We start from the raw sequence: 13800 nt of genomic DNA, 5'->3' as shown, positions 1-13800 counted from the left end.
TTATCCCATGTACCTTCAGTTTTGCATTCCCTTCCCCTATCCTTTGCTGAAGTTCTTGCTCAGAGTCTTCCTGTAATGCCCCATCGTCTATGTGATGATAGGAGATATTGCCAGCTATGCCAGGAGAAGTAGGGCAGTGGATGAATAACATATGCCAACATAAGCTGGAGTGTTGTAAAGAATGATATGTCATTTGTGTATCAAACTGATTTGTACAGATGCTTGCATTGAAAAATGTATTTGTAGAGTTGCTTGTGTTAAAAATGTATCAACAGTGTTCCCTGCTAGAAAGAAAAGAAATGTACATGCATTATTGTAACTGTTTAAATGTATATGTTTTGACAGAGGATACAGGAAGAGAAGAGGCTAATCTCAAACTTCAAAAATAGTTAGAAAATTAACATCTTTATGGCCTAGGCCCAGTAGTTTATCTCACAGTTTGGCATGAAGCCAGAGACGTAGTGTCTGTAAGAAGTATGGTTTATTAGTTCCTGTAGGAAGAAGGGAAGTGTTTTATGACTTCCAACAGCTGCACCAGATCTGAGCAATGCTCTTGTGTGTGTATTATTTTGACATGTAGGTGCTAAAATCCTGGCAGCTTCTAGTGTTGGTGATAGTGCGGGAAGCAGAGGTCAGATGACCAGATGTATGTGATGTCATTCTGTACAGAAATAATGTTTTAATATTAGAGGAGACTGAAGTCTCTTAGGAGTCTGTTCTTGGAATGTGACAAAGGAGGAAGACCACTCATCTACTTCATCTTACCTTGCTCTAGTAAGTGACCAGGGACAGTAATTCTGTAAATCACTTAGAAAAATATAGTGAAATAGTTAAGCATTGTTTTTCTGTAACTCTGGGAATCTTTCCATCTGTGTTATTTAATATTTCCTGTGCTTGAAACACTGGTGTTTACTGCAAGTAGATATGTAGTATTTTCATGTTCTTTCATTATTATTAAATATATTTAAACTTCTCATTGTGGCTGGCCATTTTAGTAAAAATATGCAAGTTTGAGAGTATTTGCATATATTAATTTGGTGATGATTGTGGCTAGTCCTGAAAGCCTGGCTGTTTGGCCAACATTACCATTTGCATTAAAAGTAACATCACTCAGCATTGGATACCTTTTTAAGAGCCTTATAGTAACTGATTGGGGGCAGTGAATCTACCTTATAGGCTGTCCAAAGTTGGTAGAGTGGGCAGTCTGTGCCAGCGTTTCCCTGTGTGTGTGTGTATGTGTATGTGTAAAACTTAAATCTCAAAGACTGCATGTTTCAGCTACTTGGAGCAGGGACATGAAGCACTGGTTTCAAAGAGGGTGCCGAACACAGCTGTACCAGTGGAGAGCCTTATTTGGGTACCTGGGAAGAGAGAGATATAGAGACCCTGGGCTGACTGTGTTTCCTGTGTGCTTTTAAGGGAAATTGTGCTTGATGCAGAGAGGTCTGCATCTGGAAATACTGAGTAACCATTGTATTCCAAGAGAACGTCCCTATCCAGTGTCAGTGGTGAGGATTCAGGCTCCTTGATTACTGTCCCAGAGCGGGGACATTAGTCTGCATACATCATCTTTGTTGATCCGTCACCTCTAGCCTGTTTGTTAATGTAGTCCATCACCAGTATGAACAGCAGTGGGCTCAGAGCTGAACTCTGATACACATCCACTTCCACTGGGAACCCCTCGGTGAGACCGAACATTGTTTGTACTCAAGTTATTGGATCATTGTACATAGTCTACAGTAATTTTACCGATGTTTCTGGAACTTGGAACCACTGCACGGCTGCCCACATCCGCTTTTTTGGGACCTTGTCATTGATTTCTCCAAATCTAGGAATGCCCAGCTGGACTCTTTCCTCATCTCTAGCCTTCTTCTCAACTGTCTGTCTCACTGCAAAAATTGGGTCAATTGTGCTGCATGCCGATTTGAATCTGAATTGCTCATCTCCCATCTCCCTTTCTACTACTCTCCATATTCGTTTATTAGTCACCCAGTGAAGATGATCTTTGAACAGTTTGAAACAACCAAAAAATGTTTTTATACAGGTGCTATGATGGAACTGAGGTGATTATGGAGATTAACAGAGTTAACACAGAGAGATGTAATAGATGCACTCAAATCAGAAGGTCTGCAGACTGGCCACACAAATATTGATGGATCTGTGAGTTAAAAAGTAGCGAAAAGGGGGATTATGGTGAATAATGATGCTAATGGTAATTTATAAGAGAAAATGGAATTTTCACATGGTTAGCTCCCTAGTGTTTAAAATAGTGCATGATGGAACCATGTTTTGCAGCAATTTTTTCACTGCGTTATATTGTGTGGTTGTATCTACAAATGCAGTTTAAGCTAAGCCTTTACTAGGTTAACTAAAGACTAGCCTGACTACTGTTCTTCATCTTTTTGCTCCATTTACTGCATAACTGTATCTTTATTTTAATATACTTCTTACTGTTTCTTCTATCAATTTTTTGCTCTTTCTCTAGCTCTTTCTTTACTTTCTCCACTTCCATGTAATGACTGTTCCACTCCTGATTTTTTAATGTTGCATTGTCTGTTCCTCATTCATAATGAAGTATGGTAAAAATTAATAACAGCACTAATCAGTTTATATACATACTTGTATATTATAATTTTGTGTACTTAGATTCCTGTGTTATATTTTTGTATATAGTTTGCTTTTTGTCTTGGTTTTGTTTCTGTAAGTTTATTTGGAGTTGTCTCCCTCGGGCTTCCCAGCTGCACATTTTCTGTTAGCAAATTTAAATAAATAACGCAGAAACAGTAATATAGAACGTGTGATGGAAAACCATAGAGACAGATAAGACAAATGGCTAGAACCAATAAGGCCCAGACATAGGCGTCTGACTTTTGCAGTTATACAGATACATTGCAAATAAATCACAGTTTGGATCAAAGAACTGGCAGAACTTAAATGGAGCGACAGGCGTTATAAGTGTAATACCAGTTTTGTGACTTGTGTAGCTTTTTGAATTTCGTATCTTGGGTTCTACTCAAGTCAAACCACAAGAAAATTGCAACAAATATATTTAAACACATTTTTGGGCAGTACATTGGCTCATCTTTTAGTGTTGTTGCCTCAAAGTAAGAGATTCTGTAGTTCGATTCTGTAGTAGGGTGCCTTATTTGTGGAGTCTGCATGACCTCCCTGTGTTCATGTGGGTTTTCCGTGGTTGCTCTGATTTCTTCCAACATTCCAAAGACATGCGCTGGGTAGATTGGGCAATCTAAATTGGCCATCGATATGTGTGCATGGGTGTATGTGGTACAGAAGATCAATCATTGCAGGACTAGCCACCCAGTGGTGTGACCCTTGGCTCTGGACAATTAACTGTTGAAGCGACACCTAATCCATATGTAGAAATGGGAAACTGGCTGTGTACAGATGGATTTAAAGCACATTTCTGTGCTGTTAAAATGCAAGACAAACCTAATGTTCTTTTTAGGGACACCAGAAAATGTACTTAATTTAAGGACTTTATTTTAATAAAAGGTAAGTGAAGGATCTTGGATGAAGTGACCTGAATACTGAGTGGAAGGCATCTTCAAGTCTTGAACAAATACTTCAGTATTAGGCCTAAATTAAGGATGAAAAGTTTGAAACTGTGCACTTAGATTTTTTTATTTTATATTGCAGAGTTATTAGTTGCAGCATTTTATTATGCTAGTTTGATGAATATTTAACTGTAATCATTTTTTTTAACTATTTTAATTATTCAGATTTTAGGAATATGTTTGAAATTCTTAAGGTAAATCTGTCATGAGTTTAATGAAGATATTAAAATCAAGCAGTTTAAGCAGCCATTACTGGAGTTTTTTTTTCTCTATGAAGCTGGATGGATGAAGTTACATGGCTGTTTATGGGTTTGATTTTAGGTGTTCAGAGGCCCTCAGCTGGTAGTAAGGGATCAGCACTCTTATTGCATGATGCTGTTAGACTGGAACATCTGATTTGCTGTCTAGTGAAGCATGCATGGTAATGTGAAGACAAGTCAGTGTTATCTGCTGTGCCTTCTGTACATTCCTTCGTTAATTGTACAGATATGGTAACATCAGCTAGAGTTATTCTAATAATGAGATGCAATGGTATTTACCATGCAGAGGAGTATGGGAGCCACTTTTTGTCTATCTCTGTCTTAGCTTCTAATCACCCCAGCGTTCTCCTGAAGCCACATAGCCCACAAGATGGTCAGTACTTTTCTAGTTAACATCCTTGTGGGTAGGATTCTCACAGTGTCTCTATTAGACAGTGTGAGCAGGTCACTTAACAAAGCAGTGCCCTTAGGTCATTACTGGAAAAAAGACAGTTCCATATAGCAGATTTACCAAGGTAACCAACTAAACAAAAAATAAACTAGACTGCAGTAAGCTGATTTTTAACTTAAGACTGAATGTGCATCAACTGCTTTTCTAATTATACATCACTGTTACTTTTGTAGGCATATAGGATTAGGAACATCTGTTTGGAAAGTTACTTGAAATCCAGCTGAAGTCTTAGTTCCTTCAGTTTGGCTTCATTGATTGCATGCCTTGTTGAAACAGTGACCATTTGACCTCTGTTGTGCAGTATTATAAAAAAGTTTGTTTTGGGAGTCACTGCTGCGGGGTCTACAGTGCTTTTCCTAAAGAGCTGTTGAATATTTTTGGCATTAAAAGACTATGGTTTTGCTTTCCAGATGTGGGGCCACTTACACCCAGCTGTTGACAACAGTCGGCATTCACCCAACCTGTGCTGAAGAAGTCACAAAGCTACATATCACAAAGCGTTCTGGCCTGGATGCTACAGTTACAGGCTGCTGAGGTTAAGCACCATCTCTGATCTGAAAAGCACACACAAGACCATAAAACATGAAAAACAAACCAATGAACTTTTTACAAGGAAAAGGTACCGAGAGCTTAAGTTCTTTGAAATCTCTGAATTTATTTATTTTTTCAGTTCCTTTTCATGTATTGTATTTGTTATCCTGTGTGTAGATTGGCTTATTTGTTTTATCATACGCAAAGTAGCAACAAACTGAGAGTTCCACCAAGGTTGATATGAAATTTGTGGCAAATTCATAAATTCAAGAATATTGATTCTTCATCTTCAGGCATTTATGTTTGGGAGTTAGTCAAGCATGACCAGTCTGAAACATTTGATCATAGTGGATATTATAAACTGACTGTTGGACACTCTTATTTGATGCTGTTTCCAAGCAATTCTGTTCTCATAAGACAATCCTTTAAGGCTGTTTATATTGCATTACTGTAACAGAAGTTCCACAAAGATAAACAGGTAGCCAGATATCACATATTCAGTACATCTATACCCTCCCGCGAGCACACATTCAGTATATCTATACCCTCCCATGAGGAAGGCAGTGTTCTTTGCTGCCCCTTCTGTTGTTTTCTTCAAACTCTGAGCTTGTAGAGGCAAAAAGAAATGACAGTATTTGGCTTTGTCATAAAGCTTTTTATTTCATTTTTCTCAGTCTCAGAGTAAGAATGTATAAGTTGCATATTGGGGTAGAAGCAGATGGGGCTTGCACCCTGCAGAAATGAGAATTGTATTTTTTTTTTTTGTACTTGGGATGTGTCTTAAAAAATAGAAGTTCAGAGCAGTTCTGCAACTTCATACTGTGATATGTTGGTATAACACTATTTGAAGAACAGAAACAGAGATAGCAATATATCTGGTTTCAGTTTTACTAACTACTGTTGGTTCGTATAGTGCTTCACAGTGTTTATCAACTTCTGCAGAGTTTACAGGTAGTTATTATTTTACCTCATTTAAGCCAGGTTCTCTCAAGAAAATGATACTCTCACAGTACTTATGATGCTGACAATATACAGCATAGCATCTCTTGAAGACACGTTGTTTGTACCAGGTTTTCAGTTTTGGATTTTTCACCAAGTTTGTTTTTTAATTTAGTTACATTTTAGCAATGTCGCCTATTGTTACATTTTTTGAAGGTCTATACAAGTCTATCTTCACAGAGCAAGATAGGTTTTATAATATTTAATAGCATTTCCAATGTTATTAAAGTCATCTGGCAGATCCTGCTGTCAAGAGGTCATTATCACTTTGAAAGATGTGAAACATCAGTAGATCCTAACCCTTACCAAATGACAGTTAAAAAAAAAAAAACTGTTAAGAGGGTTGTATCATTCTGTTAACCTTATCTAAGGGCTGTAAATTACCCTGACCCATACAGTACAGTATAGTCCTGGAGAGAAATGTTATCACATGTTGAGGATTAGCCCAGGACATTTATTATGTAAAAATTATAGAGAATGTATAGATTAGCACACACATCTTTAAATATGGCTATGAAATTGTTAGTGCAAACGTCAGACCTGCTTGTCATGGCATTCTTAGAAAGCATGCTTTGCTCTGAACATAGCTGTTTCTAAAGAACACCTCTTTGGAACAAAGTCTGTTGTTTGATCCAGTATTCAAAAGTTCATAAAAAGCATTGGAAGAGAGAGAAAAGAACATGAAAAATATAAAGAAGTGTCCCACTTTCTGGTTTCTAATTGTATCAAAATGTCAAAGTCTTGTCATTTTATACAGACAGCACACACAATGAAAACAGTATAGACAGCAATACTTGGCTATTAAGAAACAAGAAACTGCAAGTTCAAGGATCCACACTATTCAACAGTAATAACCAGTAACAGTCGGAAATATTCCCTGCTTCCTCTTGTGTCCGTCTTGACACCTTGCAGTAGCTGTTCTTATTTTAAGAAACAGCAGTTCCCATTTAACAGCATGTAAAGTGTAAGAGTGTCAGACATCCAGTTGAACTCGCCTCTTCAGGCAGTCTACATTCCAGTTCAACATAATACTGACAGAATCCTAAACAGAGACATGAGGTCATCACCTGAAGTGAATGGAAGGCAGACAGGCAAAACATAATACTGACAGAATCCTAAACAGAGAAGGGAGGTCATCACCTGAAGTGAATGGAAGGTAGACAGGCAAACATTTCTCGTCACCAGAAAGTGAGGGTGAAGTAGATATGTTTTCCTGTCATATGAACTTTCAACTTTTCTTTTGTTCCTAGTGTCCTCATAGCCAGGCATCAGAAGGCAGCTCTTTCTCCATAATTTGGAGCCAGAGACTTTTTTTTCCTTTAATCCTACACTGACTGCTCTAAAAGGTAAAAACAGAAAACAAGTCTATTTTCTCATCTTTGGCCAAGGAAATCATTTTCACTGTTTTTGTTCTGATGTCCATAACCAGACTTCTGAACTTGCATCTTGTCCTCTTATCCCTAACTCTCACAACTTGGGAGATCTCAGTCTGTTACCAGCAGTCTTCTCTCAGTCAAGTTCTTATCTGTTTTAAAAGAGACAAAAGTGGCCTTCCTTTACATCACAGCTGTCTAAATGGTACAAATTGTTTACTGGCATCAGGAATAAGGTATAGATCAGGTTTCCAGTTTATTCTCTTAATTTGTGCATGCTCATCTATTTTAATGCTGTTTGGCTTGTTCTTCAATGTACGTTTGTTTGCTATTTCTGTATGGCTGTGTTTTCCTTTATTGCTTGTTATGTTGCAGCAAATCAGTTTATGAAAATGGTTCTTCACATGAGGCCTCCACAATTACCTTATCGATGTTACTAAAAATATTGTTGCCCTCTCTTGTACCCCTTAATTCTCCAAAACTGAAGTATCTCTTGTAGTAATTACTTCAAGCAGAAGGATTTCTGGACCACAAACGTTAGTTTGTAAGCAAACTTATGTAGTCATTCACAAGGACAGTGCTTCTCTACATATCATTCTTTCAAGCTTTCATTTATTTCAGAGGTGGTTTCTGAGATTTTCTTGACACATTCTCAGCTTCCAGTCATCTGGAGGAAAGTACCCTACACACTGTTAACATCTATAGGCATTGCAGGTATTACAGTATAAGGGCCAAACCTCAAAAGCTGTCTAGTCAGCTGTTTGTGTATTTGTGGAGGTTGCTGGTCCTAGAGCAACCATAAAACAGGCATCATATCCAGGCACAGAGAATTCTCCTCATTGGGGTGTATTTGGGTACTCCCATGGCCTTAGCAACTTGGTGAGTCTTGCAAGGGTTGATGAAGGCATCAACTGGCTCCATTTCATAAGTGTAAGGACCAAAATTCCATTTCCCCAAACAATTGAAATTGTCAGCTTGCAGAACAGCAAATTTTGAAATTTACTGCAGTATTAACTGTGTCCATGCTAAACTATAGGCACCAACTCTGAGATCTCATTGGAGTAGAGGAAATACTCCGAGATACAGCAGCCTTGATCTTAGCATATATAATACCACCCCCCACACACACACCCTTTCCTTAGTGAAGTCACATTAATGCAAGAATCGCAAGTAACGTCTTCACACATGCAATGAAAACTAGCATGAACATTTCTGTTGATTGCTGGCCTCATGGAGGTTCTGGTCTTCACATTCTTGCTAGCCCTGCTATAGATGAGGGTGCTTTAGTGGACACTGATATGCCAGTGTTTGCAGTGATATTTTGATAGTGATAGAACCCTGTCACTGTGCTCTACAGTAGTGAAATATGCCCACCATGCTCATTGTGGGGTTAACCTTCATGATACTGAACCAGTTCCTGTCAATTTCACTGGTGAGTTTGGGAAACCACATTGGTTTGTCACTTGTGCTGGGAAAAATAGAGCTGTTTAGAAAGAGGGTTTTGCATAAATCTGCTCAAACTAAGGGCATTAGAGTTTTGTGTGAGAAGGAAGGGCATCGTGCACTTTGTGCCTCCTGTGCTAAGAGGTAGCGCAGATCTTAGCAGCAGGTGTCTCTCTCACAACAGTTCCCATCCTAGGGAAGGGCATCTGCTGACAGACTCCATCAGTTACAGTTCCATTCTGCTTCTAGACTGGGAGACCTGCTTGGTCTTCCAGAAGTGGGACATCCTAAAGTGACTTTTTCAGCACATGAAGTATTCAGTCTTACACCATTCTGCTGTAATCATCAGATCAAAGGGGATTTGATGACAAATGCATTCTCTTTCCCTTGGCAAGGGAGATTTTTTTGTACACCTTTCTGCCACCTACTTACATTCAGAGGAGAAAGACTGGGACGTATCCTCATTGCTTCAGTTTTCTTGTGGGTAAAGAAGTGTGGTTTCTTGCATTAAGGTCTATGGCATTATAGAAATCTATTCCAGTGCAAGCCAAAACATTTTTCTGTCAATTAAAGTGACCACTGGTTCATCCTCTGCTCTTGCAGAAATCTCAGAGGAGACTGAGGCTGCCAGCAAGCCTTGGAGTCATCAGGTATACTTTGTGGAAGAGGATTGTCGTCTTGGTGAAGAGGTATCTTTTTTTTTTTTTTTTTTTTTACCTCATTTGGTTAGTTGTAGGTTATCTTGAACTGTCACAGGCACCTCTTTGACATTGGCTTAGTTATTCCATGGTTAGGGACTACATTTCTGCTGCTTTGGTGTACCACAGCTATGTCAACTGTTATTATTCCAGGCCTGAATTGACAAGCAGTTACTGAAAGAAATTCATCTTTGATTTTATTTGAAGAACACTCTTCCTTCTTAGGTCTTGAACTTCATTATTAGTAGGCTTTTCTGTCTACTGTTTAAACTGGTTGGCTTTGTGGCTCAAATGTTTGTCTTTCAGAAAACACTTGTGATGTTTTTCTTGTTTGTTGTTAATACTGCCCACAGGATCTCAGCAGTAGGCCCTTATTTACAGAGATTTGTGTCTGGTCTTTCACACAAAGCAGGTGTTCTTTTGGGTCTATATCAGTTTGTCGAAGATTTATTTCAGTGAACCTGATTTCATCGACCCAAACCATCTAAAAGGAAGCATTTGGCCAACAGCACAACTTTGCTTTTTTCCCCACTGTAGTGTGATCTCGGAGTTGGTATATGTAGTTGGGGGTGTGGGTGCAAACCCCCCACTTGGGTGGGTTTGAGGTACTGAGCTGTGTGTTCCAGTGTGGTGTTGGTCAAGTGTTTCCTTTCCCTGGTGAAATCTTTTTCAGATGTAAACATTTGCAGAAGTGAAGTTCAATGGTTTGGAGTTGAAGTCTCAGCTGAAGTGAATGTTCGAAGTGATATAGACGTTGGACTGACCCACATTTGTTATCATAAATGGTCTCAGAACTGACTTCAGCGATCTCTTCATTTTCTTACTGGGGTGAAATCCAAGGATGGAGGGACATTTACATTTTTAATGTGCATTGCTAGCTCAGCTTCTCCCTGGTGGGGGTGCATGAATTTTGGTTTGTTTCCTTTGTTTCGGGTAAAGAGTGACTAGCTGTGGCTAGCCCGATTTTACAGTACGGGATTGCTGACAATATAATTTTGCTACCAAGCTGTAAAGTACTACAGTGGGAGGCCACTCCACCAAGGGTATGATGGCTTGTATTGCCTTGTTTATGTCTACTAAAGACATTTGAGCTGCAGCCACATGACTGCTGGTTTGCACCTTTACCAAGCAGAACATGCAAGTCCAGTGCTTCAGGACTGGTCTTCTGGACTACCTTACATTTTTGCCTTTCTCTTACTTGCCAAGGCGATGCTCAAGATTCTTCCCAAAAGCTGCAGACTACAAAAGGCCTTTGAATTTGTTTAATCGATATGTACTCAACATATTTGTTGATCTGTAAAGGTCTCTGTATAGGGTGCTTATCACTCTCCTTGCATCCCTCTGGATTTTGACAGCCTCTGTCTAGAATCATAGGGCAAATATATCATTTTATATGTTTGCTTGAGTTTCAGATGTGTTTGTTGTACAGAGACCAGACTCATGAGTATAGAGGCTGGACATGCCTTCCTTATCTGTCATACAGTGTCATGCCATCTGCTAGTAGGAGGCGTGCATGCCCACTTATTCTGGGCTCTAGAGAGTTTTCAAGAATTGTGCAAATCTGGGAATATCGGAAGAGGGAATTCCTACAGTTACCAGCTACAGGTCCTTCTCACAGACCATTTGATGTGGTGAGCAACTATCTTTTATATGTCCTCCATATCACTGTTATAGTATTCTTTGGTGAGGGGATCTTCTGCCAAGGATAGTCCAACATCTGGCCAGTATACCAAAGCCTTTAGATCTTATAGGCACCTTGTGTCACATGTTTCTCCCCAAGTTGGGCCTAGGGCATAAAGGTGACATGCAGACGACATTACCCAGAACAACTTTGCCACGATTGTCAGATGTCGGTCTGAATGCCCTTTGCTGTGCTGTTTACCAAGCCATTTCAGATAAGTACCCTGTTGGGGTTTCTTTAGTTTCATTTTTCTTTGCTTACTTAGGGTTCATGTCATCCAAGAAGGGAAAATAGTGTGGGAGACAGATGCCCTATAAAGACCTTCACGACCAGTGTCTTTTTTGCTTAGGTGCTTCCCCCAACCATACGCAGTACACCATCTGTTAAGCATTTGTCCCCAAGATCTTTCATAGTCACTTATTGTCTTTGTCCATATACTTGGAGAACCAGTGTCTTAAATTATTGGCTTAGGGTGCATTGGCTGACCCCCCCCCCCCTCGGGACAGCTGTCCTATAAAATGAAAGTCATGAAGTCTAGGCCTGATCCTGTTGCTGACAAGCCTCAACTAGACATCTCTCTAGAAATAGGTGATAGCCCTGAAGACTGTCTGGTGCTTGCACTGGATTCCTCTGCTGTGACCCCTTTAGATGCTAGCATGGATCCAAGTTCTCACATGTCCTCTGAGTCTTTACAAACATCTGCTCTGGATGTTGAGGGGGAGCCATGGTTGATTTCTGAAGGACCCTGGGGAATTCCTCAAATGTTAGTCCAGGAAGAGGTCCCCAGTACTCTTACTGAATCTTGCCAAGGATCTGAAACACCGAGATCTGTTACAGCAGGTGTTCCCTTAAGCAAAAAAAAAAAAAAAAAAAAAAATGAAGCATATAACCCCAGTTGATAAAATACTGTACATGAATGGCAAGATTTTACCCAAGGCCTGTTCAGTGCCTTGGCGGCCTTGAAGCCTCTCCAGGGGGCATCAGCCCCTGCTCCTCCTTGGTCTTCCACTCCTGTTAAGAGGACAAGTGAACCAGCTTCCTCCGATGAGGACTTGGATTCTAGAGAAGAATCCCTAGCTTACTCCTCTCACATTTCTTCTCTAGATTAGTTTACTCCTCTCACATTTCTTCTCTAGATTATGGTTCAGAGGAAGAAGATTCCTTGAGCCCAGATTCTCCTTTTGAAGAATTATTCTTTGGGGATACTATAGCTCGTATGATGGAGTATTTTAAATGTGACTGTTCCCAAGTTTCTGATATCCAAAAAGATACTATGAGCTTTTACAACTGGAGTCACATAAGCCATCTGCAGTTCCCCCTGTTTTGGCAGCTTTCTTGGACACCTTTTCAGCTGCTTCTTTAGCTCCAGACTCTTGTCCTCCTGCCCCTAAGAAACCTAGTAGCTTCTACAAGGACTGCTGTTTTTGTTTGGGTCTTTCTGCTGATCATTCTGTAGCTTCGGTCTCTACAGATAAGCCCTTTAAGCTTTTTCCATCCTCTAAGCTCCTTCCTTCAGATAAGGGTAGTAGAGCTATGGAGAGATTGGGTAAGAAGGTGTACACTGCTGCTACCTTGTCTTTTTGGGCCATTAGTTATCAAACCCATATGACCAAGCATGTCTTATCTGTCTTTTCTCAGGCAGATAAGGTTATGTCAGCTCATTCTGATTCTGCAGGGAAAACTTCAGCTGTTTCCCTGCTAAGGTCTACTTCCTAGGTTTTTCATCAAACCACCAAATACAAAACGGCAACTGGAAGTCCGTGAAAAACTTTTATTAGAAACTGCTTAAGCGCTTTTCGTACGTACTGTGTACGAACTTCATCAGAGAATCCATTAACACAAAAAACACGCCCTTAAATAACTTTATACAAGTCAGCTGATATTACGCTGATTGTTATGTTTAAAATATTTAAAAGACCAGCATCATAACAATTAATTTACATATTTAAAATATTGGATATCATACTAGAATTATATTAATACGTGAAATAAATAGATTCATTCATACCATTAAAAGTGGGTCAAAAAAATAATTAAATATTTTACCATGCTACTAATAAGAAATAATACATAATAAACAATACCATATGACAAATTATTTTAAATCTATGTTCATATGTATGATCCACAACTCACTACTCCTGACTGCCGTAAACAATTTAAAATCTATATGGTCTTTATGGTTAAGGTTATATTAGATATAGTTATATTACATTAACCATATTATAATGTATTCGAAACCAGTATACATTCGATATTATTTCTAATGTCCCTATATTTAGGTCATCTCTTGTTACAGAAACATATTAAATATTTAGCCATTAACTATTTTTTAAAAATATTTTTTATATATATAAATATTTTTTTAAAAAAAGAAAAGAAAGTTAGATGTTATCTAGTTAGGCTATGTAGCTTTAGAATAGGCATAATAGAACAAATATCATTTAACCCAGGCAGGCAATATGAAAACAATCTAATTTGCCATATTAATTCCAACCGTTCAAGTTGTAATTCAATGGGTCCACCTCTAATATTTGGTGTTAATTGATCCAGTACCCAAAATTTAAAGTTGTGGCCTGGAAATTCATTGATGTGCCTAGCAAGAGCATTTTCTAAATTACATTTTTTAATATTATAGACATGCTCATATATTCTGTCTCGTAGTCTCCGAATGGTTTTACCCACATAAAAACAATGGCATAACTGGCATATTGCCACATATACAACCATCTTCGAATTACAATTATTTTTAAATTTACTTTTTAAAGTAAACCCATTTATTTTTGCAG

The 13800-nt window shown here is 38.8% G+C and overlaps 1 protein-coding gene across 1 annotated transcript in view; it reads left to right on the top strand.

Annotated features, from left to right (window-relative positions):
* The window catches only part of TXNRD2 (thioredoxin reductase 2), a 1479392-nt gene that overhangs the window by 1425874 nt on the left and 39718 nt on the right, over positions 1 to 13800 (top strand). Inside the window, exon 17 of the mRNA XM_044068698.1 lies at positions 4697 to 4905. Coding sequence (XP_043924633.1) covers positions 4697 to 4820 — 124 coding nt within the window. The 3' untranslated portion in view covers positions 4821 to 4905. The remainder of the gene's footprint in view (positions 1 to 4696; positions 4906 to 13800) is intronic.

Source organism: Protopterus annectens, chromosome 4.part0 (assembly GCF_019279795.1).
Source record: "Protopterus annectens isolate FY-2018-M chromosome 4.part0, PAN1.0, whole genome shotgun sequence".
In the NCBI taxonomy this organism is placed as follows: domain Eukaryota; kingdom Metazoa; phylum Chordata; order Ceratodontiformes; family Protopteridae; genus Protopterus; species Protopterus annectens.
The sequence above is the reverse complement of the archived record's forward strand: the minus strand, read 5'-3'. Positions and strand labels throughout refer to the sequence as shown.